The sequence below is a fragment of the Mustela nivalis genome (genome assembly GCF_964662115.1).
Source record: "Mustela nivalis genome assembly, chromosome: 10".
Lineage (NCBI taxonomy): Eukaryota > Metazoa > Chordata > Mammalia > Carnivora > Mustelidae > Mustela > Mustela nivalis.
Window position 1 is genome coordinate 41733878 of NC_139029.1, and position 27067 is coordinate 41760944.

Here is a 27067-nt window from a genome sequence, read left to right on the forward strand (position 1 = left end):
GACACTGTTGGCCTGCCACCAGTCATCGGATGCACACTGTTCCTCAGAGCGAGAGAGCCCGAGAGCCCGAGGTGCAGCAGGGAGGAGGGCAAGTCCTGGAGGGAAGCGGGGAGGCTGGCCCTGCTGGAGGGCCTCTCGGGAGATCCACGGGCAGCATGAGCCACTAGAGCTGGTAAATGGCCAAGTGGAGCCGTGCCTCTGTGTGGCTCCCAGGCTCATCCTCCAGCCACTTTGCAACTTACCTTTTAGGCTTGGGTGGGATGGTGGTGGCGGCTTAAAGCTGGGCTGTGCTGGCTGAAACCCCTGGAGCCTGTGGGAGCGAGGCTGAGTCGGGCGGCCATGGTAGTTGGCCGCCAGCAGATGACCCTGTGGTTCGAGGACTGCCCTGGGAGGGGCTGGTGCTGCAGGGTGGGCCTGGACCACAGCCCACTTTGAGTGAGGACCGCCCTTGTGGCTGGCTTTGGTCTGTCCCCTGTGGATCTCAGAGCTGAGCTCTGGGTCCAGCGCAGCTGACCTATGAGGCAAGGCAGACAGGACTGCCGGGTTTTATTGTCCCCCTACAGATGGGGAGACTGAGGCTCAGAGAGCAGGTGTTGTGGTGTCAAGAGCTGGGAGTCTCACATGTGATGACAGCTGCCTTTTCCACAGGTGTCTGCTTCCCCCAAATCCCAAGAGCCTGCAGCCGCAGCCTCAGCCTCACCATCTGCATCCAGGGTCCCTCCTGTGGGCAGCAGCACAGCCCTGCCCCCTCCAGCCTACAGGCTGCGGGTCCCCTCCCCAGCCAGGCCGAGAAAGAACTGAAGCCTGGATCAGGATTGGGGCCCGAGCCCTAAGATTCCCTGCTGCAGACCTCCGGGGCAGTCCAGCAGTCAGCCCAATCTAAAAACTTGCTGTGCGCCCTGGCTGACCTCGTGCTGGGAGCTGGAGCTGGAGCCAGAGCTACAGAAGGAGCCCTGGTCTCTTCTCCAGGGACTCCAGTTTGCTGGCAGATGCTGACAGAGCAGTGGGTCTCCTCTGGGTCCAGGTAAGCTGTGAAGGCCACCTTTCCCCTGCCTGAGCAGCTGCCCACAGTAGGTGGTACAGTAGGCATCACCACAGAGGGGACAGTATGCAGGCGTGACTACCCAACAAACACCCAGTTCCTCCGTGAGTAACTGAGCACCTGCTGGGTGATTCTGGGGACAAGGAACACTCAAATGTCCCCAGCTTGGAGGAACACCTGGCCTCGGGGTTGCTGGGGGGCACTGGGTATTCTCATCCTACAAGCAGAGGTGGGGCAGCCAGTGAGGCTAGAGGCAGGATCCCATTCCAGCTCAGCACCCCACACCATGGCTCCCGCGTGCCTGGAGAGCACTGGCGGTGGCACGGGGCCCGCATGGCAGAGGCTGTGTGCTCAGGGAGCCAAACCCTTCAGAGCTATGTAAATGTGGGTCAGGCCGAGTGCCACCTGCCTGGTCATTCAGAGAGGTCTATGCGGAGGAAGAGCCCAGAAACCTTGTTCAAGAGAAGGGAAGGGCGAGATGTGAGCTTCCGGGTCCTCCAGGCTCTTCCTGTCACCCCCTTCTTGACTACCCCCTCAGGGGGGGCTACCAGGGGCCCTAACCACCAGCACTGCTGTTAGTGACGGATGCAAGGTGCTGTTCTTTTTTTTTTTTTTTTTTTTTTTAAGATTTTATTTATTTATTTAACAGAGAGAGATCACAAGCAGGCAGAGAGAGAGAGGAGGAAGCAGGCTCCCTGCTGAGCAGAGAGCCAGATGTGGGGCTCGATCCCAGGACCCTGGGATCATGACCTGAGCCGAAGGTAGCGGCTTAACCCACTGAGCCACCCAGGCGCCCCGCAAGGTGCTGTTCTAAGTTGCTCACAAACACCAGCTCATCCTCACAATGCCCTGGGAGAAAGCTTTACAAATGAGGAAACAGGACACAGGTAGGAACTAACTTGTCCATAGCCACAGGTGGTAGTAGTGGCCAGAACAGTGTCTGGAAGGGTCAGACCTTATAAAGATGTACTGAGCCCACATCTGGCCTGGAGCAAGGTCCTGGGAGCACAAGGGAAGCAGAAAGTTCTACTTTCTCAGTGTCCAAACCCACACACCCCACTGCTTACTTCACCCTAGCTCTCCATGTGTGGATGGAGGCTAGGACCGGGGCTCCCCATGTATGCCCAGCGCCACCCAGCTGCCTTCCAGAATGCCAAAGGCTACTCTGAAAGTCCTCCAAGAGCTCCCCCTTGCCTTGGAGGTGAAAACAAGACCAAACTGAAAACAGGAAAGTCAATGTCCCTGGTGGGGGGGTGGGGAAAGTCCCCAGCCTCTGCCTTGTGAAGCGTCCACCTGAGTGGGAAAGGCACTGTGGCTGCAGCTTTGGGGACCCCAGTGGCCTGCACGGACTCTGTGGAACAAGGCAGCCCACACCTGTTCTAAGCCCTGAAAAACAGCCTCTGGCACACCGGTGTGTGTCTGAGACTCAAAGCTGAAGCTGGATTTTAGAGTGCCCCCACATATCTGAAGGGTGAATGCGGTCTTCCCTCCCGATCCCCCTTCCCCAAAGGCCACTGCAACCCCACACAGCAACTGCAGATTAACATGCCCAGGAAGAGCATAAACACCTTGAACACAAAACAAGGTCTTGTTATACACCAGGCACAAAAACCGCAGGCAACCGGCCACCTTGCGTTCTGTAGTCAGAATGATAAACTCCAACCCACACCCCCCACCTCCCCAAACATGTCAGGAAGGGCTGCGGAAAAAAGATGTCCCTTTAATAAAACGTTATCAACATATATCGTACACAAACTACAATGTATCATAATTACTTTTTTTTTCCTCTCTTAATTCAGAACCAGACTACAAGGTAAGAAAAAACACAGAAACAGCTACAATGTTCCCAATAATCCGCACAAGGTCTTTTTTCAGGCAGATGGTATCTCACATAGTATGATATACATGGATCAGGGAGGGAGGGAGGGAGAACAGACAGCAGCTACAGGGGCGTGGGGAGGAGGGGCTGTAAATGTACAAAGAATTCAGGTGTCTTTAGGGCGAGACACGGGAGGTTTTCGATGGGAGCGGTGAGGTGAGGGAGGCCGTGTGTCACCCCTCCTGGGAGGGGACAGGCTCCACTGTCGCATTTGTCGGTTTTTGAAAATAAAAACAGGACCGGAAACAGCACGTCTGTTTGGTTGGTGTCCCCTGCCCCCACAGCTATTCCAAAGTCTTTCCATCCAGTTCCAAGCGTATACAGAACAATTCTGGTCAATTTCCCATCTTTGAAAAAGAAGCAAGAATCAAGAGGAAAAAACAAAACAAAAGAAAACCCAAACTCCAGCCCTACAGTGCCCCCACACACACGACGAGGATGATGCGAGCCAGGGCCACGGGACACGATCGTGGGGGTCACAGTTGCCATGTCCCAGGTCATAGCCATCCTGTTGGGGGTGGCCTCCCCCCACTGTGCTCTGTCCAGGCCACCACCCAGCTGGCAGGATTCTCGCTGGGAAGACTGGGGTGGGGGCCGAGGAGGGGGCCGGAGCAGCACAGAGGCCGGGCAGGGGAAGGTCCAGGAGAGAGAGAGGAGGAAGCGGTCCTGGGAACACAGTGCATGCCACCGGGTCACAGCGTGTCCCCGCCGCCGCGGAGTCCTGAAAGCGGTCAGGTGGTCAGGCCCCTCGGGCCACATAATGGGGTGGGAGTGGGGGAGGCGGTTCTGGGGTCCCAGGTGTGCAACTGCCGGTGCCACCTTGGCTAGGAGAAACCAAGCAAAACCCAAACAGGTTCCTGACCCTCCCTTGCCCATCCCCACAAACCAAAAACCCCAACTGGAGAAAGGTGATTTTCTTTTCTCTTTCCAAAAAAGGCCTTTTGAAAGAAACCACCGATTGTAAACTGCCCAGTTTATTATTATTATCATTATTTTTTAGATGGCTACAAAGACAGCGTGAGACCTCACACCTAGACTAGCTTTCCTGGTGGAAGGGCTTGGGTACAGACATACAGCAGGGCGTGGTTGGTGTTTTTTTTTTTTTGTCCTTTTTTCTTTTTTTTTTTTTTAAAGAAGAAAGCAAAGAGGTTGACTGGGGTGGGGTGGGGGGGTGGGGGCTCGCTAGAAGCTTCCATTTTTAAAAATTTTTCCCCCAAAAAACCCCCCTTGAAAACAAATTAAAAAATCCCAGTAGCGGTAAAACCCCAAACAAACAAACAAACAAAAACAACAAAAAAGTGTCACGTACATAAAAGGTCCTTTTGGGAATGGGCAAGGGGTGGGATTTTTCTGGTCATTGACTTGAAATATATTTTTATTTTGAGTTTTGTCCTTCATGTTTTATGGAATAAAAAGTTCGGCCTTTTTATTGCATGAAACTAAAAATTGGGACAGGTTGGGGGACTGGAGGAGGAGAGTGGGGGCTGAGGGGGAGCAGGGAGATGCCCCTCCCCCAGCTCCTGGGTAATGACACCTCACTTCTTCTTGCATAATTTCTGGCATCTTCCCGCCTGCAATGCCGGCTCTCTCAGCGTCTCGGAGAAGAGGAGGGGATCACACGCTCATCGTCATGCTTGGAGAATACTGGAAGGGGAGAAGCAGACAGGGTTGTGAGGCCAGGGTGTGGGAGACTTGGGAACTGGAGAGGGCCCATCTAGGGGTCTGGGGAAGCCTGGGATGGCACTGCCCACTCAGGCACTAGCCTGTGCCCCAGCCACAGTGGGAGCTCTAAGGGTCCCCCCGCCCCCTTTCTCAAGTCCCCCCTTTTTCCAGCTGAGGAAGCAGAAGATACTGCCCTCCCCACACAGGGTGGGCCAGGGCTCTGCCGGGGGGATGGTCTGGGGTTCTCAAAAGCTGCTGGAGCAGGACGCTGTTTCTTCAAATGTGTTGTAAGGAGAAGCTGGCCCCTCTGCATGGAGAACCCCAGAAGTCTCTGGTTGCACAAACCTTCTTCCCCAGGTCAGACAGAAGTGGACCCCAGAGACCATGCTCCCCAGAGCACCAGAGCCCAGGCCGGCCTCGTGAGTCCCAACCTGGGGCTGTTCCAGCTACATTAGCTTTCTCAGTGTTGCAGGCACTGTTGATGCCTCCAGAAAGACCTGCCAGCGGTCTAGGTGGCAGTGGCTGGGGCCATGCAGTGGGGGTTGGGGGGCAGAGGGGCCTCTGCACTTTGCAGAGAAAAATGACCAAGGAGAAAGCCAGTGGCACGGCTCTTGGGACACCAGCCAGCCAGGCTGGTGTTGGACAGTGCATTCCAGAACTTGTTAAAGAAACTATCCCTGGCCGCAGGGGTGAGTGGAAGAATCCAGGGGCAAAATGGGAGTCGGGGTGAGGGCGTGGGTGGGGGGGGACACAGCACTTACATTGTCATTCTGGAAGGAGTGGAGGAAGTTCCCTCCTAGCTCACCATCGTCTCGAGGGGTGCCTGGAGGATTGCTAATGCCACTTATGTTGTTGGGAGAATTCTGGAGAGGAGAGAGAAGGTAAGCCCCAGCTCCCCAGCAACCAGCCCACCCGATGGGGAGACAAGCTTTCTGGGGCCTTGAGGCTGGGGCAGGGTGGATGCTGTCAGCGAGGGAACAGAACACACACTCACTTTTGGAAGTCCATCTATGTCACCTGACCCTGCAAGGAAGGAAAGCTCGGATTCAGTTTCGTGTTTGCTCTTCCACGGAGAGACCTCCAGACCACCCCCAGATCCCACACTACTGCGCAGAGAGTCTCCTTTCCTGGCTGGAGCTCTGGGCACCTTCCTAGGAGCCCAGCCAAGGCCAGTATGGGGGACCAGGCCCGGCTGAGCCGAAGACGGACGCTGGCGCAGGGCTGGGCAGGGTAGAGTGTGGCCATGGGGCCGGTGCCTGCTTACCTAACGATCCATTCATGTGGTGTGGCTCCATGCCGCCCATGCCTCCCATCGGGCCGTCCGAGCCTGGACCCATCGGGAACTGGGGGAGAAGCACAGGGTGTGGTGGCTGAGTGGGCCCCAGGCCCTTTGCAGCTCTCTCGCAGGCTCCCACACCCAGCTGCAGAAGAGCAGTGCCCTCAGGGAGCTTCCACTTTGCCAGAGCCCCTCTGTCAGGCACACAGCGGTGTCTGACGTGGGCCAGGAGGTTGGAACGGGGCCCTTTCCTTGGCCCCCAGAGCTGTGCGGGCAGAGGTGAGGAACCAAATCCAGGTAGGGAAAGGCACTGGGCTGAGGCCACACCATGTCATACTGGGACAACTCTCTAACCAAATGGCATGGACTTACTTGGGCTCTCTATGTCCCTGGGGTGGAGTGTGTGGCTCACCAGTCAGAACCTCACACAGACACACACAGATACACAGGAAGACTGCCTGTGCCCAGCCAGGGGCCGAGGTACTAATGCTTCTTCTCCCCATTTTACAGATAAGGAAACTAAAGCACAGAGAGAGTAGGAAATGCTTTGCCGGAGGTCCCCGTCCCCCTTCAAGAGATGGGAGGTGCTGGGACAGGGCACAGGCAGCTGTTCCACAAGCCTCTGAGTGCTTCCTCAGAAGCGAAAGAGTTCCATGGGGCTGGTGAGGAGATGGGGTCTACTGAGTGACTGGGGAGGGGAGGAGCTGGGCAGGGGACAGTACAGAGGGAGGCCACTGACGACGTCCCTACGCCGAAGCGGTGGTGCAGGCGGGTCACAGGGCAGAGGCGGAGTCAGCTCCAGCCTGGGCCTCAGGCCTGTGCGGGGCTCGCAGACCAGACCAAAGGCTGGAGGTCACATCACATGGTCATGAAGGGAGGGCTAAGCTTTGTCTGGACAGCCAAGGCCCCGTGAGGCACACCGGACGTAAGGGTGGACAAGGATGGACCATGTGGCATCTGGCCCTGTGCTGGGGGCTAGGGACAGAGAGCCGAGTCATGGCTGGGCCTCAGCCTGGAAGAGGAGCCCACAGCTACAGACACCCAACCACCCCACAGGACAGACGTGCCGAGTTCCAAAGGGAGCTGCAGACAAGGCAGGGCCAAAGCTTCTGGAAGAGGCACTGCGGAGAGGGCAGAGAAATCAGAACATTCTGCATGGAGGTGGCAGGGGGCCAAAATAACTGAAGGACAGGATTTGGCCAGGCAGAGACAGGGCGTGGAAGCCATTCTAGGCAGGGGTCCTGGGTAAGCACAAGAGGCAGGTGGCAGCAGGGAGTGCCGGGGCAGAGACCAGTGTGCCCAGCCTGGGAGGGAGCGCCTCGGGGCCATCTGCCCACTCACAGCCACTGGAGTCTCAGACTCCTTGCCTCCCGCCACCCTGGAGGCTTCCTAGGGCCACATTTCCGTCATGTGGCAACAAATTTCACACTTCTTAATCCAAATGAGAGGAAGACAAGAGTTTATGAAGTCAACTTGGGTCACAACTCCATTAGACAAAACAGCTCCAAGCATGAGAATTCTATTAAGTTTTAGATCATTGTGCTTTTTTTTGTGTATTAGTATTTTTTTTAAAAAATAGGCTCCACACCCAGCGTAGAGTCCAACTTGGGGCTTGAACTCATAACCCTGAGATTGAGACCTAAGCCGAGACCAAGTCAGATGCCTAACCCACTGAGCCACCTGGGCGTGCCTCCTCTGTATTATTTTTAACAGCCTTGCTGAGATAGAATTCATATCCCATCCAACTGGCCCATTTCAAGCCCACAATTCAGAGGTTTCTCATATATTCAGAGCTGTACAACCATCGCCAAATCTGTTTTAGAACCTTCCCGTCACCCCATGAAGAAGCCCTGTACCCATCAGTAGTCCCGCCCCAGCCCCCCTCACACCCCCAGCCCCAGATAATCATTACCTCGTTTCCCGTCTCTATGGATTTGCATGTTCTGGATGTTTTGTATAAACGAAATCCTGCGTGAGCTTTTGTGGTCGGCTTCCTCCACTCAGCAGGTCTTCAAGGTTCACTCATGTTGGGGCGTGAATTAGTGCCTCACTCCTTCTGGCCAAATCACGTTCCACCAGACGGCGAGGATGCATTTCATCAGTCCCTTCAGTCCCTGGACACAGAGGGTGTCCCCACTTTGCAGCTATCACGAGTACTGCTGCTCTCGACACTTGCGTACCGTCACTACGTGGACACACATCATGGTTCTCATGGGACCGACCCCAGAGTGGAAGCGCCGGGTCACGTGATGATTCTGTGTGGCCTTTCGAGGACCTGCCAGACGGTTCTCCACAGCGGCCGCATCCTCTTTGGTTCCTGCCAGCGGAGGAGGGCTCTGAGGTGTCCCCGGCCTTGTGGGCACACAAGGCTAAGCTCACTGTGGTTTCCACTCGCCTCTCCCTGACAATGAAATGGGGCATCCTTTTGCGTACTTACGAGCCACTGGCACGTCTTTGGAGCAATGTCTGTTCCCATCCTTGGCCCATTCTTTAAACCGCGTTGTTTTTTCTTGACTGAGTTTTAAGAGTTCTCGGAGTGTTCTGGATTCAAGTCCCGCATCAGGTATGTGATTTGCGAACGTTCTCTCCACTCTGGTCTGTGTTTTTACCTTCTGGAAGGTGTCCCTTTGAAGTGCAGAAGTTTTCAATCTTGATGAAGTCCCATTCATCCGCTTTTTGCTTTTGTCGCTTGGGCTTCCAGGCTCCTAGGTAAGAAGGCTTTGCTTTCGTCCAGGCCACAGGGATGTCCACCTCTGTTTTCCTAGAAGCGTTCTATTGCTTCAGTGCCACTGGGCAGACAGAGTTGCACGGATCCCGGGTATCGGTGTAAACAGCAGTCCGACATCACGCACTTGCCTGGGGACACCCACTGTCCCTGCACTGCTTCTTTATTTTGTGTTAGTGACTTCGTTACATAAATGCTAGCATCTCAATAAAGCCATATTAAGGCTGGTTAATGGGAGCAGGGAATAGAGGACTAGTTAAATAAACAGTTTCTGTAAGAAAAATGTAACATTTTTATGTTTCTGTCTTCTAATACAGTGACTTATTTGAGCTCTTTATTGGATATTTAAATTCTATAGACTATATTACAATGTAGTCCTACAATATACAAATGTAAGGTGTTTTTTTTTTCCCTTGAAGCTAAATGCAATGGACTGATTAAACAGATAATACTTATGTTTGACTTTTAAAAAATCACATTTCTTGGGGTCTCTGGGTGGCTCAGTCAGTTAAGCGTCTGACTCTTGATTTCAGCTCGGGTTATGATCTCAGGGTCATGGATCAAGCCCTTAGTCAGGCTCTGCGCTCAGTGGAGTGGAGAGTGTGCTGGAGATTCTCTCTCTCCCCCTTTGCCCTTCCTTCATCCGCTCCCACACAAGCTCTCTCAAATAAATTTTCTTAAATATTTTTTTATTCATTTGAGAGAGAGAACGTAAATAAGAGCACAAGCAGGGGGAAGGGTCAGAGGGAGAGGGAGCAGCAGAAACCCAGTTGAGCAGTGAGCCCGACATGGGTCTCAATCCCGGGACCCTGGGACCACGGCCCAAGCTAAAGGCAGACACTTAACCAACTAAGCCACCGAGGTGCCCCACTAAATAATCTTTTAAAAAAATTCATGTTTCTTTCTGTCCTATATTATAATGGGGATTTTCTTTCACACCCTACCCCCTTACAAAGATTAGAAAGAAGTTTTGTACGAAGAGGTAGTTAGCATGGTTTCAGGTTAGGTGTCTTAGATAATCCATTCAAGGAAGGTCATTTGTCCAACTTGATGAAGCGAGGATATCCTGAGCATCCGGATGGGAACACAGGTGGCACATTTCTGGATGGGCCCAGGCCAGGCCAGGTCGATGAGCTGCTGGGGTGACCCATCTTACTTTTGTAGGTGCAACATGCTAGGCAGTGCCTGCTTTCCCCACAGTACTTCTCTGGATTGCCCGTAGCCTCTAGGCCAGGTTTTTTAATTCCTTTAGGTAGTGGCAAATGCAAAAGTCACTGTGAGCTGCCACTCTGCTCTAATCAGGCCCTGCTGTCAGCCCCACATGGTCACCCGGAAATACTCCTTCCACAAATGCATCTATGTGTGGGGTGCTTGGGAGGTCGCTGACTTGCATGGATTTGGGGACCTGAGGAGACTCTCCTCCAGCTCTCCTAAGAGGTCCATCATACTCTGTATCTACAAGCTGGTTTAGGAAGACCAGCACTTGCCAGTCAGGTCTCTCTGCATCCCTATTTCCATTAGCTGGGCTGTCCTGTCTCAGATGTCCGTCACTTCTAAACTTCCCAAAGCACCATGACGTCATTCTCACTTAAACCTCTCTCTCCGGGAAAATGGTTTAAAGCAGAGACGTGAGATGTACTTGTGTACATCCAAGTGAGACGTGAGATGTACTTGTGTGCTCCAAGCTGGATTCCAAGTGAGTTTTTTGTTGTTGTTGTTTAAGATTTTTATTATTTGAGAGAGCAAGGAGAGAGTGTAGAGGGGAGGGGCAGAAGCAGACTCTCTGCTGACGCAGGACTAGATTCCAGGACCCCGAGATCATGAACTGAGCCGAAGGCCAGACGCTTAACTGAGCCACCCAGGGGTCCCATAAGTTACAGTTTTAATCGAGAAGCTGAGAAAGTGCTATTTAACGTGGCTGCTCTTTACTGGTGACAACTTTTGAGTTCTTGGGCAACCTCATTTCCAAAACACAAGTCCTTATGCTTTGGTCGATGAGGTTTTGACGCAAGCCTCCTACCACCCCCAATGACTCGGGTGCGGTCTGCGCATCCTCTTCTAGGCTCCTGGGGCCCTCCTGCGACATCACCGAACGGTTCTGGAGCCACAGCATACACATCTCTATCTTCCTGGAATTCCTCTCAACCTTCTCTCTTCTCAGCGTGGTTCCCATTAGAGAAAGACGTCATGGCGGGCTGAGCCTTTGACTCTTCTCTGCGGCCCAGCAGTAATGCCAGCCACCGTGCAGGCTCGTGTCAGGGCCTCCAACTCGACAAAGTTCGAAGTCTCGTTCGCTGTATCTGCACATCTCAAGGAGACTGACATGTGAGCCAAAACTTCCATGCCCGCTCTCACAGGCAGGCAAGCCATACCCTTCGGCAGCAGTGCCAGGGACAAGGTGTGCGGGACAGTTAACAGGTAAGAAGTTCCTACACCAGATGAAATGGGCCAAATTAACTGTGAGCTGTCTGCCAAATCCGCAGAGAGAGGGGCCAAGCCTAGCTTGCATTTGGACAAGAGGAGAGCCATCTTTGATCTGTTTTCTGTAGTTTCATTAAAATCGTTGCAGAACCCAACACGCTGATGTGAAGCCCCATCCAGCTCTGCAGTCCAAGTACCAAACAGCCAGGGGACAGGTTTTTGTCACCACGACATGAGGCACCACCTGATAGACTGTGGGAAGGTCCCCCGATGGCTGGTGAGAGCCGACAGAATCTGCCTGACTAGAAACTCCCCCTTCTGCTGACACACAGGCGGGGCCTCTAGGCCTGGAAATGGGGCCACCTCGGTCCCTGGGGCCACAGAGGGCTCGGCCTGGCAGCGATGGCGAACATGTCCGAGGGCTATGTCCTAACGTGGCCGCTCTCCCTGACTGCACCGAGGCACCTCTCAGGCCTCGCGTGCCAGGGCCTCTCTGCCCCCTTCCCCCTTCTATTCTGCCTGCCATCCCCGTGGCCATGGCCATGATCCACACCCACCGCCGCAGCCGCCATGTGTCCTTCTGCCTGGCGCCCGCTGTTCTAGATGGTCAGGGTCTCCATCCTTCTTTCCAACCTCTCACCTCCGAAACCACGGCCCTGGTACTCACAGTGGGTAAAATGAGGCCTGTACCATCTCGACACAGAGCACAGCAGCCATGGACCCACGGGCGCAGCCCAGGCAGACCCTGTCCAGGCTCCTGTGCACTTGACCCGCAGCCCCCGGAGGGCCATGGCGCCAATGGTCCACTAGGAGCCGCAGGCCACCGATGCAGGCAGTAACAGCAGGATGGTCCCCTGCGCCAATTCCAGCTGACGCAAAGCCCAGCGAGCTCAGGCCCTGGCTCCGGGGTTTGCTGTAAGAGCCCTACTCTCTTCCCCCTAATCTCCCACCTCCACCGCCAAAACCCTGAAACACTCAGGTGTCCCGGGACGTCAAGCTTTTAGTACGAAAACCTGATGGGTGGTCACCCTAATAAGAAGCAGGGGTCACAGGGGTGCCAGCTGCCCAGGAGTGGGACAGGGATGGTGGAGCAAGGGTGAAGGAGTGGGGTTCCCAGGCTTCTCGGTCAAAATGATGCTCGGGTTCAGTCCCTCACCACACCCAGGAGGCCTCCAGAGATGCTCACTTCAGAGGCTGCTAGAGGACTGAACACGTGCAGTGTGCAGCACGGGAGAGCTCCCCGATGGGTGTTTAGCCCTGTGGTGATTCAGATATCACATCAGGACCCAAAAACCACAAAACCAAACAAAGCACCCCAATAGGCCAGAAGAACTGGGGGGCCCCAAGCCCATCCTCTGGCTCTGCAGTCCAGACTATTCATTCTGTCCCCCTGCAGTCTCCTTTCCAGACATGCTCCGGGAGGCAAGGCCAGAGTGATTCACCTCCCCCGCCTGGTGCAGAAGGGCTCTGTGCGACAGTGAGTCAGACCAGCCTTCTCCTCAGGGAGCTCCCAGCTGGGAGACGGAGACAGGCCACAGCTGCAGAGTCAAAGGGCCATCGGGCACAGGACAGAGGACATGGAGGGGGTGGGTGAACAGCAATCAGACAAAGTGGAATTTGAGCTGCGACATTACTGAGGGTTGGGACCTGGTGAAGCCCAGAGGGAGGGAATGGCTTCTCAGCCAGGCAATGACAGGAGGAGAGGCCTAGAAGCCGCAAGGTGCAAGAGTCATGGGGCTCCCAAAGGGGCTGGAGGCACAGGGCAGGCGGGTCCCCTGATGGGCTCCAGACCCGGGAGGGTGACAGACTGCCCGGGGCGGCCCAGCCCATCAGCAGGGCAGGGTGGGACCCAGGGCCACCCAGAGCCTGGTGCTTTCCCTCACAGACACCCCACCAGGAGTGGCGGGGACCCCCCAGTGAGGCTGGGCACCTGACTCAGCCTGGACAGGAGGGCATCATGCCGTCCCCCATCTCTCCCGGCTACAAAATGGAAACCGAGTTCCCCAAGAGTTAATCACTTTTCTGACGGTTTATTTTATTCATCTTTGGTAACAAATGGCTGAAATCAATTAAACTTGCTTTCCCCTCAGCTGATGAAGTTAATTATGATTTGTTATGGTATCTGATATGTAAATTATTAGAAAGCGGACTTACGTTGGACCGGCTGCCTCCAGGCGGCACTGGATTAATCATTGTGTAGATGTTGTCACTGGAATTTGTTGAATCTGTAGAACAGTGGAAACCCACAAGTCGCGGTGATTAATTCATTTCTTAATTAAAACAAACTCGTGGCACTTGAACTCATTCTTTTGTATTTTATCACCTAAAATCTCCTCTAAGTACCACCATTTTCTGGCTAATTTGTATTTAATGAAGATTCACCAAGTTTTTAATCACAGAAAATTCAACTGTGAAAACCACTCAACCCTGAAACGAAGAATTCCAGGATGCCTGCCTGGACAGCAGCGTGAATGTGGCAAAGGGGGGAGCGGCAGGTCTGCATTCTCATCTCCCCACCCCAAACCCAATCTGGTCCCCAGACACTGCCAGGGACCACACGGGGACAGCCACCTGCGCTCTCCTCCCAATCCCGCCCAGCAGCTTTAATCAAATCGGGGACAGAAACGCCACAAATTACCCAGGGGCCACCTTGCCACACTGATGGGGCAGGAGGGAGAGGCAAGGATGGGGCTGGAGACGCATTACCATATGGAGTGGCTTAATGTGACCCAGTCTGAATGTAGGTCACGCAGCTCATCAAAATGCAGCAGCAGAAAGAGGGAGCGGGAGTGGGAACCAGAACATCATAGCCGCCAGCTCCGCCACTGCAGCCGAACGGCTCCCCTGCTACAGGGGGCTGAGGAGTCTGGGGACAGAGGGATCCCTCCGTCTCCCCCAATTAAGTGGCAAAGTCTCCTTAGAAAATCAGCTAACATGTTTCTATCAGAAACGGGCCCCCCATTGCTCAGGCAGAAATCCAGCTACCTCCCCCATCTTATTCTCTGGGTAGGTAACAACTATGGCGGAATTCCTTCTAGACGGTAGTATGTTAGTCTCAGCTGGAAGAGAAACATGGAACGTGATGCTCTGTGTGTATGCATGTGTGTGCATGCCCGCAGGTACGCACACATGCCTCTTCCGATCCAGGAAAGAGAGAGAAGTGATCTCCTATAGAGAGGACCAGAAGCCAAGAGCGCTGGGAGCTTGAGGCATCATGTTACATGGTCCTGGTCCCAGGATGCCAGAATTACAAAGCCCCTTTTTAGTCACTTAGAGATAGGCACAGCCAGGACAGGTGCTCACCAACTGGTGTAAGCCGAGGACAGCGAGACCCTCATTCCTGGATCTCCCCGCTCTGCCCCATCCTTGAACCAGAGAGGAGTGACCTAGCTGAGGCCACCGGGCAGGTGAGTGGCGCCAGGGGCCTCCATCCCCTAAATCCCTGACATTAAGATACCTGGTAGGGTAAATGCTGCTCGGGAGGCATGGATGGTAAGCTTGGGGCCTGAACTTGCGCCCCTCCAGGACCCCTTGCTCCCACAATGGCACCCTCTCCCCAAGCCTTCTTACCTGCAGGACTAGGCATGATGGGTGTTCCTGGGGGACCACCACCGCCAGGAGGTCCCTGGAAATGAGATTTAAAAAGGCAATCAAAAACTCATGGCAATGATACAGGTTGGGAGAAGCCACTGAACTCCAGCGACATCAAAGACAAGAGCTCACGCAGGCAGGGCCCAGCCCGGTATTCAGTTCTTGATAAAGCTCAAGGAGAGCCTGAGTGCTTAAGCCTTGGTAGGGCTGGACTTGGAATCCCCCCACCCCCGACACCCACCCCAGTCCTTCCTTCAAACCCAGAGGCACAAACACACCAGTGGGTGGAACCAGACGCCTGTGGTAGAAACCAAGTGGGCCACTGATCAGTCCCCAAGATGGGGACCCAACTCTAGGTCTCGTTGGGGGGACTTTCAGGCCACTGGAAGGTACAGAAACCTGAATAGCAATAGCAGGTTCTAGCACAGTTTGGAACGTGTGCTCAGAATTTGTTTTGAAGGGAAAGAGACAGGGACCCTGGGAGAAGATCTTGTGCGTGTCAGTCACGTGTGGTCGGACATGCAGTGCCCTACCCCCCACACTTACCACGTAGGTACCAGGTGATGAGGAGGAGTATGGGATCTAGAAACAAGAGGTGGGGGAACCATGATCAGAGTCACTTCCTCAAATACTCAGGTGCCCTTGGGCTCCCCAGTCCACCCAGAGACGCACCCCCTCTTGTGGGGAGAGGTGGTGGGTCCCCTGGTTAGTTTCCCTTGGGGGACCAGTTGTGTGAACAAAGCCCGGTTTCCACACTGAACTGATCCGGAGAGCCCTGGCAGGGAGCTGGCAGGGGGTGTGGACATGGGAGAGCCTCCCGTTCAGGACAGGAAAGTGAGAGCTTCTCCCCAGCCCTCTGGCCTTCTGTGTGGTGCCCTCTCCCAGCTCTGCCCTCTGAGTGCAGGCAGCCAGCCCTGTCAGGGAAGAGAGGATCGCCAGGGGACAGAGCTCTCTAATCGAGCCCTCAGCTCACCCATCAGGGTTCCTGCACAGCAGGGGGCTGGGCTGGGCCCGAATCCTGGAAGGCCCCAGTACGGTCCTCCCACGCCTCCACTTAAAAGCGGCACTCCTCCCTGCAGGCACTGGGGGATGGGGGTGGGGGAGTCTTGCTCCATCTCCGCCTCTGATGACACCTCTGACCTGGGGCCAGACGACCCCGGACCTCCTGGCACACACCATCCCATCCCACCTGGGTACTCACTGAGTTAGCACTGTTAGGATTTGGCCAGGGTCTGCCAGCTCCCGGGCCCCTGAGAGAGGGAGAGAGAGAAGATTATGACAATGAACAAGGTCTTATCAACCCCAAGGAGGTGGTGCCGGCAGGGCCAGAACGAGTGGGCTGACATCACTAACAGGAGGTCCTCCGCACGGGCCTAGGGCCTTATGCACCACCTGGCTCTCGGGGTGCCATGGGCAGGTCCGTGGGTGGAAGCATACAAGCTCCTATGAATGACACAGAAAATGTGTAGCATATCTAAGATTTCCTGTGCTTGCGCATTTTCACAGCTTCTCACGGGGCTCTCTCCCTGCAAGGTTGGGGGGAGGGTTAAGGACTAAGGCAGTTGGTGGTCACCGGTACAACACAGGGGTTCAAATCTCGACCCTGTCTCTTAGAGCCGTGTAAGCCTGGGCAAGTTACAACACCTCTCTGGACCTCAGTTTCCCCCATCTGTAAGTGGAGGGTGCTGATAACCACCAGCTCCCGGGGTTGTTTGGAACAGTGGGTGGGCAGGGCCATGGCAGGCTCAGAGCCACAAAGAGTGCAGACACGCAGCAGTATGGCCAACAAGCCCACACCACCGCTAAGAGACTGATAGCCAGAGAGGTGCCCCGCATGCCCCTGCCCACGCGTGTCTTGGGGGTGCCGGAGGGTGGGTGAGCTGAGGGCTCTGAGCCAACAGCAGGGTCAGCTGTGCCTTACATGTTAATCCCGGGCATGGCGGGGCCGAGGGAGTTGGGCGGTGGTCTCATGCCGCTGCCGTAATTCTGCAACGATAACCAAGGGTCAGTCTATGAGAAGGAGAAGGGGAACCGGAGGGAGGAGAGGGAGAGGAAAGACAAACAGAATATAAGCAAGAGGATTAGTCTGTGGAAAGGATCTGATGAGGAAAAAAGCAACATATTTGTTAAAAAAAAGGTGAGGGGGTGGGGACCACGTGATGGACCACAATGACAAGCCAGCACAGAGGGAGGCTTCGGGATGGTTCTCTCAAAAGCATGGGGATGTCCGGCAAGCCCTCACATCTCAAGTCTGGGGGTGGGGGGCGGAATGGACTTGTAACAGAACTGACTGGGGAACACTTGTAACAGAAATTCTGGGCCTGGGGGTCGTGGCTGGGTCTGAATGTGGAAGGGGAAGGAATCCTGAAAGGCCTAGCCGGTGGCTGTCCCCACGGTCCAGCACGTAAAGACACTGCCCCCCGGCCCTTGGGTTGTCCCCCAACCCCTGGATCAGGCTGCCTGATTCAGGGGTCAGCCTATGGGGCCCTCAAAATACACAGTGCTGGAGAAGCAGGAAGAAACGCTCGTGGTGGGAGGGGTCACCAATTCTGTTTGAGGGAAGAGTCCCTCCTCAGCTCAGTACAAACCCCCAAGGCAGACTGTGGTGAGTCATGAGAGTGTCGGGATCAGGAACCTCTAGTCACGGCCACCCCCGACTCCCCACTTTCAGTGCTATTTCCTTTGCTGAAGAAATGCCTTGCTTCCTTTCTCCACTTGGGCTCCTACACATCTTCCAGAACCAGCCTGAAGAGCACCTCCTCGATGAAGCCTTCCCTGGACATCTCCTGGGGCTAACTGCTCACCCCCATAATGCACGGCAATCCCTGACCCCTGCCACACCGGGCTATGATTGTGGCCACATGTCTCTCCCACTGGGCTCTGAGTACCTGTTGAAGGTGGGGGCTGTATCTGAATGAGCTCCGAGCGTGCGTCACCCCCACACCAGCCGTCACAGACTCAGTGCTGAACCAATGAAGGAGTGAATAAGTAAAGGGATAGAGAGAAAGATTAGCCTGGTTGGCACTTTAAGCTCTGCCTTTGTAGTATCTGAACGAAGTAAGGTTGGTGGAAATTTGATAGCAGCAGTTGAGCACGTAACACATTTTACACAGTCTCTGGCTTGTCCTTAGAACAAACAACACCGCGAAGCTAGTATTGCTCCCATTTTAGAGAACAGGAGACCAAGGATCTGAGGGGAGAAAGATCAATCCAATGTCAGTAAGCCAGTGACTCAGCTGGGGTTTAAAGCCGGATCCGCAAGCCTCTGGGTCAGCACTGTCCCCACCAGGCATCTGGTGACAACTCAGAGCCAACGTCACACTGGTGGTGGCCTCCTCAGCCAAGGTCAGGCTCCTGAACTTTACAGCCATGGGCCCACCTCCTCTGCCTGGTCCCCCTGACAGCGGCTCAGAGTCTGAAAGAGTACACCCACAGTGCGGAGATAGTAACGGGAATGGCCTGGAGCCGACTGGCAGAGAGCGAGCACTGGGGTTGAGGAGGCAGAGCGGGTGGCCACAGAGGGTCCCCATGCAGGAGCCAAGCCCTCTCAATCCACGGTGGCACAGGCTGGCAGGCGGAGCTACAGACGTGAGGTCAGAGCCCAGGAGAGCTAGCCCCGGCTCGGGCACACGTGTGTGACCACAGTCCCATTGAGGTCCCCGCCTGAAAGATGAAAATGCTGAGGGGCAGAGAGCCCCCAGCCCTACAGGCCCATGAGGATCAAATGGAATGATGGCTTTGAAGTCTCTGTCAGCTCTCAGAGGTGTGCTCTGATTTGGGATGTTAGCAGCAGAACGAACACCAAAGCCCTTAATGCTGTCTTAAGCATCACAGAACCTCAGGTCTTCAAGGGTCCTTCCTAAGCCCCACATGCAGCGACTAAACCTTCCACAAACCTCGGCCTCACTTCTGCCGCTTCAGGATAGGGAGCCTGCCCCTTCCCCAGGCAGCCCACTCTCCCACGGTGGACAGACACCCCTCCCAGAGCCTCTGGCCACAGCCTGCTGTCTCTCCTGACCACCGAGGAGGAAGAGGAAGGCCAGCCTGGGGGCTGGCTGCTGCAGCACACAGACAGGGCGACAGGAGATGACAAGGCACTCGCTCCCGGAACATACCTGCCCATGCAGTGTGCTGCCCTTAGGAGGCTCTGGGGCACCAGTAGCTGTTCCCACTTCGATCTCACTTTTCAGAGCCTCCCTAATAGCAGCACGCCTGCTTCCCGAGAGGGAGGCTGCCCACCAGATCCTCCCTGCCAGAGGCACAGACCCTGGAGGGCTACATATGCCCTCCCGATTCAAAGACAGTAGGCTAGAGGGCAGGAGGGACCACAGATTTGCCCAGGGGTGCATGCTAAGTTAGGGCTGAAAAGAGGGCTGAATCTCAACTTTGGGGAGAAGTTCTCAAAGCACAAACAGCAGCCTTTTCAGAGAGGGCTTGGAAGCATGGTTTCAGAGACTCCACGGAAATGGTTCCCTTCCCTCCGTGTCCACCTGTCCATAGGGCCGGACAGCAAGGTGACCACCAGCCAGATGCCCCCCAACTCCTCCGCCATCTGCATGGCTCTTCAGTGACAGGGGCAGCTAGATGCACGAGGGGAGGGAACCCTGGTGCAACATGGGGCTGGCCACGTTCATGGCATGGCGGTGGTCCCTGACTTCCCACCCCTCCCCCCCTTGTCACCACTCGGGCACCCCAGACCCTGGACAGAGGGGTCTGGCCAGCTGTCGGGAACAATGAAGGGCCCCCCTGCAGGGAACTGTGGCTGGACACAGGAAAGTGCTGGGCAGCCGGCAGTTGCTGGGGCCTGCTTCTACTCCCTGCAGCACCCAGTCCGAGGGGCTCCTTCTTGGGGCTGCCCACAGCCCTCCCAGCACTATCTTCACCTTAAAGTAGGGAAAGAATATTCCAGTCTTTCAGACGCACCATCTGGGCAGCTTCCTGGGCAGCAGGGTCCTGTCCTCCATTTCCCACTCATCATGTGGGGCCTGGGGGCCTCTATGGGGCCCCCTGGTAAAGTGCTTTAGGGGCCCTAATTTCTCCCCACCCAGCCCCCAGCTGCTCTGGCTGGGTTTATGATCCTTCCTCTATTGCTGGGGCTGCTGCTCAGAAGCCACAAGTAGGAACCAAGAAAGAGCTGGGCTGTCCTGGACCAACAGAGAGACGTGATTTCTTTCAGGTGGCATAAGGGGTGGTCCTAAAGATCAGGGGCTATCCTTTATGTGAACTTTCTCAAACACGGACAAGCTAAGATGGCAATCTCATGCCCGCCTGTGCAGAATCCATCCCCAGCTGAACAGCAGAACCGCTAGTCATCGGCACCCAGGGGATCTACGGGCCACAGCATCTCAGAGGGGCCCGCAGTTCTGTCCAAAGGAGCAGAAGCCTGTGCAGTTCTAGCTTCCCCCCAACAGGACTCCCTTCTGAAAAACTTAGCCAAAACACTCCTATCAGACACTGACACAATTCTTCAAAGAAAGACTGTAACTAGGTGGGTATGTATTACCTCCTTTTTGGCACTGGTCATTGCACCAAACCAGAGTAAAATCTGTCTGAGACACTCAGGGAAAAGGGCAGGGCAATGCTTGGTCTGCTAGGTCCGTTGTGACATTTAGGCTAAAACCCAACACAGGCTCAGAAAGGGCAAATGTCACTCCATCTGGCTTTGAAATCTATAAGGCAGCCCCAAGACTACAGTGTAGCTCTTCTTTGTTCGGAAAGCCAGAGTCGTCACTGGCTATTAGCAATCTTACTCCCCGCTTGGACTAATAGGTTGATGGTTTTCCCACCCTTGTGCCTGTTTTCAGCAGGGCACTGTGCATACAGTGGTGCTTATAAAGGCTGCCCGAAGGGGCTGGCCTCCTCTTCTAAGAGCCCGGGCTGTGGCAGAGACAGCACTGCCCGCTCTGCCCCCTTGAGCCAGTGTACTGGGGAGGGAGTGGGGTCTGTGGAACACCCTGCAGGCAGCTCATGCTGTTCCTACCAGGCCTATGGTGGACCCTGTCAGGAGATCGCCTGGCTGCCCATTTTGCAGATAAGGGACTAGAGGCTGCAGCCCTGTTTTCCATCACCAAGCTCTGAGTTCATCCCGCTCCTGTCCGTTAGGAGTGAGCAAGAGTGCACCAATGGGGACAGACAGAAAGGCCTGTAAGCAGGGGATGGGGAGGTCCTACTCTCAGCCTTGTGGTCCAAACTTCTAGGCTCTGTTGTACCTGTTCCTGGCTGACCCCAAAACCTGCTCCACACCAGGCCAGCCCCTTCTGTCCCCAGTGAGGAGTAGGGGCAGACATTCTGGGCTGTTCTAAGGGAGCGTTAGCCCTGGAATTTAAGATTGCACTCTACCCAGATGGGTACAGGAGACATGGGCAAAGCACTTTAGGGTCTCTCTGTCAATACAATAAAGTCAAATAAAGAACAAGGGAGACATTTCCAGAGCCCCTGAGGTTGGTGGAGGTGGGGGAGTCAACTGGCCTGATCCCTGGGCTGGTTTCTCCGTTCCCTCTGGGTCACTCCTCCCAAGGCCTACAGGAGAGCTCTGCCCTTGCACACCGCTTGGCTGGACGCGAGAGGCCTTGTCTGGTAAGACCTCAGCCTTTAGGAGCCTCCCCTCTTTAAAGCATGCCACAAGAGTGTGCCAGACTGCTGGTCGGGGATTCTGACAGGAGGAGACACCTGCTAAGCCAAGAGGAAGTCCTACACTTAGAGAATACTCTTCTCTCGGTCAGTCTGCTGCCATCCATTCCCAGCTCCCAGAACCTCAGGATTACTACAGGCTTAATGAACTGCTAACGTATGGCCTTGGCCAGGAAAAATTTAAAAAACCAAAAGCACACCCCGCTCAAAGCAATCATCAAACACAGTCAACGAGAGTCCTGAACAACCTATACGGCCAGTGTTGGTCTCTTGCCCATTTTACAGATGCAGCTGCTAAGCGTCCAAGAACCCAGAGGGGCAGGCGGGGGCCTTCCTACTCCAACCTCTGGCTCCCCCAAAGTCCCCAGGACTTTGTGGAAGTCCAAGGTCACTGCTTATCCACCCCGAGTCTCTCTGAAGTGCTGCTGGGGAACCTACAGGTTCCCCACTCAGGGGAGGCAACAGGGCTTCAGACCCTGTGGCCCCTCCCACAAATTCCTCAGTGGAGCCACCCAGCTGGGGTCCACTCCAGACGGCCACACGGCAGGAAGGGGCCACTCTGGGGGCTCAAAAGGAACTGGTGAAAACACAAGCCCTGGGGATTTCAGGAAAGAAAACAAACAAACAAGAAAACCAGAGCTGGAACTGGCGCGCGCTTGCTTCACTGTAGGGTAACCGGGCCAAGAGCAGACAAGGACCTCCCTAAAATCCTTCAGCACCACAGATGTTTGCAGCCCCCACCGAGAAGAAGGCAGTGGGCGGGGGGTGCTGTAAACACAGCTCCAGACGGAGCGGAGGACTCTGGGTGTGGGCGGACCCCTCTCCCTCCCAGCAGGACACGTGTCTGGGAGCCCGGGAGTGGGAGCACTCCTCCTCCTGCCTGAGGGAACCGGAAAGCTGGGGAGGGGCCCAGAGAATGCAAACATCTGCACACCGAGTTAGGGGGGATGGACCCCCGATGACAAGCAGGCTTCCAGGCAGGGCAGAAAAGGGAAGGAACACCCTACAGCAAAACCCTCCCGATCTCACTAAATGAAATTCCCTTCTCCTTATTTAGACTTGCAGCTTCTTTTAGCTAGGCAGATCAGCAAACCCTCTGCCACAGCTACTAGAGGAAAACAAGGCCACATTCAAATATTCTGGAGGGTGGGAAGCAACTGTGAGAAAGCTCAAGAATAGGAATGGCCTGTCAGACCCCTGCCAGGTGGTCCTGTGAGAGCCAGCCTGTACCTGCGGGGCCTGAAGCTGGGTCACAAGGACTGACCGCTGTGCCGTAACTGCAAAGAGGTGGGCAGGGCACTTGACAGCATGTCTCCCAGAGATTTCCGAGGGATCCTTTTTGACAATTGGAACCTCTCTGGTCAGAAGAAATGTTAGCTTGGGGGCGCCTGGGTGGCTCAGTGGGTTGGGACCTCTGCCTTCGGCTCTGGTCATGATCCCAGGGTCTTGGGATTGAGCCCCGTGTCAGGCTCTCTATTCAGCGGGGAGCCTGCTTCTCCATCTCTCAATGCCTGCCTCTCTGCCTACTTGTGGTCTCTGTCTGTCAAATAAATAAATTAAATCTTTAAAAAAAAAAAAAGAAGAAGAAGAAGAAGAAGAAATCTTAACTTGGAGCCAGGGCCAAGAAACCAGCTGAGGCTCTGGGTTGAAGGGGGTTTTAGGGTTCCTGGCCAGCCTGGCCTCCTCTCCCTGGGGTGGCATCACCGAGAACCACGGGTGTAGACACACTCCTCATCCCCTCATGTCAAACAGGGAAACCAAGGCCTATTAGGGCCCACCGAGGTCCAAAGGTTCACCCATGGACAAATGGTGAGTCACAGGCAGAGCTAGGACTGCCCCTTGTTCATCCCGCCTTTGGGTCACAACAAATCGGGACCCCAAGCCAGTTCAAGTCCACTACCCAGGAGGCTTTGGGATTCCCAGAGAACCCACACCACTGCTCAGGCACCAGACCCTCCACCTCCCAAAGTCTTCAAAACCCTCCCACGGCAGGATCTGGCAACACCTGGCCGCCCCGCTCCCCCAGCTTCCCGGAAGGCCCCTTAATCTGGCCTGCCGCCTACCAAGGGGGACTGCTCCTGGCTGTGTGGGGGGCTAGCCCAGCCTGGGCAGAGCAGGCAGCTGGGGACTGGGCCATGTTCTCTCCCCTCACCCCTGCGAGCTGAGTGACGTGAACGACTGACAGACTGTGGAAGGTGGAGAGTAGGCGGGTGGACATAGATGGACAGGGAGATGGACAGACAGACAGGGGGTTACCTGTGGGCCGGGCCCCATGGGCCCCATGCCTCGGGGAGGGTTCATTCTTTGCATTGATCCTCCCATGTTGGGGTGCCCTGCATGAGAGAGTAGGGGAGCTGTGAGGTGGGGAGGGGGGTCAGACAGCACAGACTCCCCATGCAGCAGGTGGCCCTGCCCTGCCCTCTACCTTGTTGTCGGGTGGGATCCATGGAATTGGGCAGCAGCGGCTGGGTCCCAGGAACTCCTCCCGGAGGCTGAAAGAGACACGAGAGCCACGCTGAGTGGCTGGGGGCTGGAGAGAGATGCACCTGCCTGGCCCAGTCCACCACCACCCTCCTGGGGGCTCACATGGACCCCGACCTGCCGGCTGGTGTTGGAGGCAAGGGCCCCAGAAGCGGCAGGCAGTGGGACAGGAAGCATCGCACACCCTGCTCTCTTCACGGGTCTCTGCTCCCAGAGCCTGGGCTCATCCTGGCCTTGCCCCAGCCACACGCCTCTCAGCAGCAGCACACCCCCTGCACTCACCCCCCGAACCCTGGCCCCAGCAGTTTAAGCCATACCCCGTCTTTCCTTCACCTATGGAGATGTAACTCACCTTATCCCCTCCCCTAAAGTGTGGGGACCAGGAGACCCCCCCACCCCCCAGCTAAAAATCCTATCACTACACAGGGATCTTTGTACAGGGGAGCAGGTGGCCTTTGAGGTCTGGATGGGGAAACTGAGGTCCAGAAGCTTTGAAGCCCCTGGTCACCTACTGACAGAGCCAGGATGAGCGTTCAGAGCCCCCAACTCCCTGTCTTCGTCCTCCATATGAAATGCCCCCTTCTGGCCCCAGGAGTGAAAAAGGCCTCCCAGAGAGGGGCGAGCAGGAGACTGAAGGAGAAGCTGCCCCCCAAGAGCCGGCTCCAAGTGGCGGGTGCTGGTGTGGCTGTTGCGAAGAAGGGGAGGACAGGGTGCCACGGGCTTCCCGAGTGGACGCCTGGCACACTCATGGTGGGGACCTGCTAAAACTGACTGACTTGGGATTGAGGCGATTTCAGCAGCAATCGGGAAGAAAAGGACAAAACAAGCAGCAGAGCTGGAGGGGAAGTGTGTGCTTCTGGAACCCCGTGCCTCAAGACTTAATCACAGGCCCTTGCCTTTGAGAGGGAAAGCTTCTGGGAAAGCGGACCACCTGTTCCCTCTGCAGACGCCAGCGCTTCTCAGAGGCTGGGCCCCTGGGACTGGGACAGCCGCCCCCTCCGCACCCCCTGGTCCTGAGCTCAGCCGGGGGGATGGCCCAGCGGGGACCTCCAAATCAGCTGTGGAACGAGGTGGTGGTAAGCAAAGAGACTAGTTCTCAGTACTGTTCCAAGCTCCAGAATGGGCTGGCTCTGTGTGTGTGTGTGTGTGTGTGTGTGTGTGTCCAGTGCGTGGGGGTACTCATGGGAGGCCACGCAAACCTGGGAGGACCTGCTGTCCTCTAACTCACAGTCTGTCTCTCTAGCCCCCGGTCTTAGCTCTTCGGACCTCTTGCTTTCTTCCAGCCCTGCTTCCTCTCCCCAAGGTCTCCAGCTCTGAATCACTTGACCGGTTTGGGTCTGCCCAGTTGTGGGTTTGGGATATTTCTAAACCCCAGTTATAGGGGCCTGAGAGGACCAAGGCAGGCCTGCCTCTGAGGCTGTCTGGTTTGGGGGACCCCAGGATGTCAAGGTGGACAGGGGACCATCCAGGTTACAGACTGTCCCCACCTATGACCCTGACAAAGCAGCTGTGGCAGCCGGGCAATCACTCCCCCTCCAGGTAGCCCAGTAAGGGAGGTGGACAGACCTCGAGGGGAGCTCCTCCTTGGGGTCCCCGCACCCTGCTCTGTCAGGACCCGGGAGCAGAGCAGGGCTGCCTGCTCAGCGGGAGTCTGGGAATCACTTCCCTCTAGCCCTCACTGGGGTGACCCGGCACTGGGGACAGGGCCACCTCGGCCTCCTCTACGAGGGAAGGCAGATGTGCTGTGACCGAGATAACAGGTCTCACACAGAGGAAGCCGAGGCCTTCCAATATAAGGAAGAAGCAAAAGCACGGCTCATACGTGGGGCTGAAAGCGCTGGCTGTGGCGCTCCCGGAGCCGGAGAGGGCAGCGATGCTCTGGGGCCATCCCGCGGGCTCTGGGAAGTAGGCCAGCAGCTCTCCTGCAGCACTGTGGGGCTGGTGCAGGAAGCGTCTGCCCAGGGAGTGGCCAAGCAGCGTCTGCACGGTCCCCCAGCTGCCTGCCCCCGTCAGCCACGGGCCAGCGGGGTCTCCTCTGGGACGGGTACGGGAGGGCTGCCCGAGAAACCCAGGTCCCAGTCCTCCTCTCCTCAGCCCCGCGGATCCCCACGGTTCCCCACCCACCCGCCGACTCTCGCTGGAAAAACAGCAATGCTTTCACCTCTATATATGGCCCCAAATCTGTCACCAGGGAGGCAGGTGGGAGGATAGCCTGGTAAAGCTCAGAGGACAGGTCAGTAGTCCTTAGCTTCTTGTCCCCTACCCAGTGCCCTTTCCACTGCCCTACCACAGGCGGTCCCGGGAGTCTCAGCTAGGCCTGAGTGCACTGGGGTGGCCGAGGGTTCTGTTCCACCGCCAAATGAGGCACTTTCCGCCCGCCGCCCCCCCACCCCCCGCCCAGGTGCAACACCCCTGAGAGGGGCACATCCCTCCCTGGAGGGCAAACACTTCTTGAGTCCACAGCAAATTGGAAATTGGTATAGATTTCCAAATGCAGGGTGGTGGGGGGCAGCACTTGGGGGGAAGGTTCCGACTGCTTTGTAATGTGAGGTGCAGAGGACAGATTTATTCTCTGTTTGCTCTCTTGGGCTCTGGCTCATGCTTAATTGATAAATAGGAACATACATGTTTCCTCTCGTGTCCCCTAATTGCTGGAGAAAAGGCCACAGTGATGATAAGGAAGCATCTGTTCCCTCCATGGGGAGGAGTCCAGTTTGGGCCAAGGAGAGCTCCTGGATGCACTGGGCAGGGGGAGAAGGTGCTGTGGGGGCCCGCGCCCACGACGGCAGAGGCCACCCTCGCGGTAGCTGGGCCAGCACATTCACAACTCTGAACGCTAACTGAACCGGGTGAGGGGCCAAGGAAGGGTGCTGGGCTGGGAGCTGCAGACGCACTTGACCTGGCTGACTGCAGGACTCCAGGAAGCCACTCCTTCACTCTGACCTCTTTCCTCCTCTGGGACATACCCAACGGTCCCTCCTTGTTCAAAAAGCTGGGTGTCTGATTCTTATCTACCTCTCTCCCTCATGTCAGAGAAAGAGAAAACAAAAGACTTTGGGAGGTGGGAAAAAAAAAATAACTGGAAACCTGACAGGCATTTTAACAGTATAATCTGGTGGCCCCGGACTATGAGGGTCTCGCCTTGGGCCCTACAGCTCAGCACCTGGAGGGAGGCCTTCCTTGCAGTGCTCCGGGAACAGAAACAACAAGGCCGCTCTGGCTGCTAAGAGAACTCCCAAGCTCCAGAGGCAGCAGGGGCTAGAGGCACTGGTGATGCAGTCACATCTTTTGAAGGGTTTCTGCAAGGTCACTCGAAGAATTTTATGTAAAAAAGTACTTCAGCATGAAAAGAAACCTCCC

The 27067-nt window shown here is 55.8% G+C and overlaps 1 protein-coding gene across 7 annotated transcripts in view; it reads right to left on the reverse strand.

Moving 5' to 3' along the window:
- Positions 1 to 2742: 2742 nt before the first annotated feature.
- SSBP3 (single stranded DNA binding protein 3) overlaps positions 2743 to 27067 on the reverse strand; it is a 162308-nt gene continuing 137983 nt past the window's right edge. For 4 of the 7 annotated variants that reach the window (XM_082685248.1, XM_082685246.1, XM_082685244.1 and 1 more), the window contains 11 exons: positions 23652 to 23718; positions 23483 to 23559; positions 16518 to 16582; positions 15798 to 15846; positions 15143 to 15178; positions 14576 to 14630; positions 13160 to 13230; positions 5848 to 5926; positions 5578 to 5606; positions 5345 to 5446; positions 2743 to 4565 (listed from right to left, as the gene is read on the reverse strand). In XM_082685248.1, coding sequence (XP_082541374.1) covers positions 4536 to 4565; positions 5345 to 5446; positions 5578 to 5606; positions 5848 to 5926; positions 13160 to 13230; positions 14576 to 14630; positions 15143 to 15178; positions 15798 to 15846; positions 16518 to 16582; positions 23483 to 23559; positions 23652 to 23718 — 660 coding nt within the window. In that variant the 3' untranslated portion in view covers positions 2743 to 4535. Of the gene's footprint in view, positions 4566 to 5344; positions 5447 to 5577; positions 5607 to 5847; positions 5927 to 13159; positions 13231 to 14575; positions 14631 to 15142; positions 15179 to 15797; positions 15847 to 16517; positions 16607 to 23482; positions 23560 to 23651; positions 23719 to 27067 lie in introns of all 7 variants that reach the window. The other 3 variants (XM_082685247.1, XM_082685245.1, XM_082685243.1) reach the window with 1 other exon arrangement.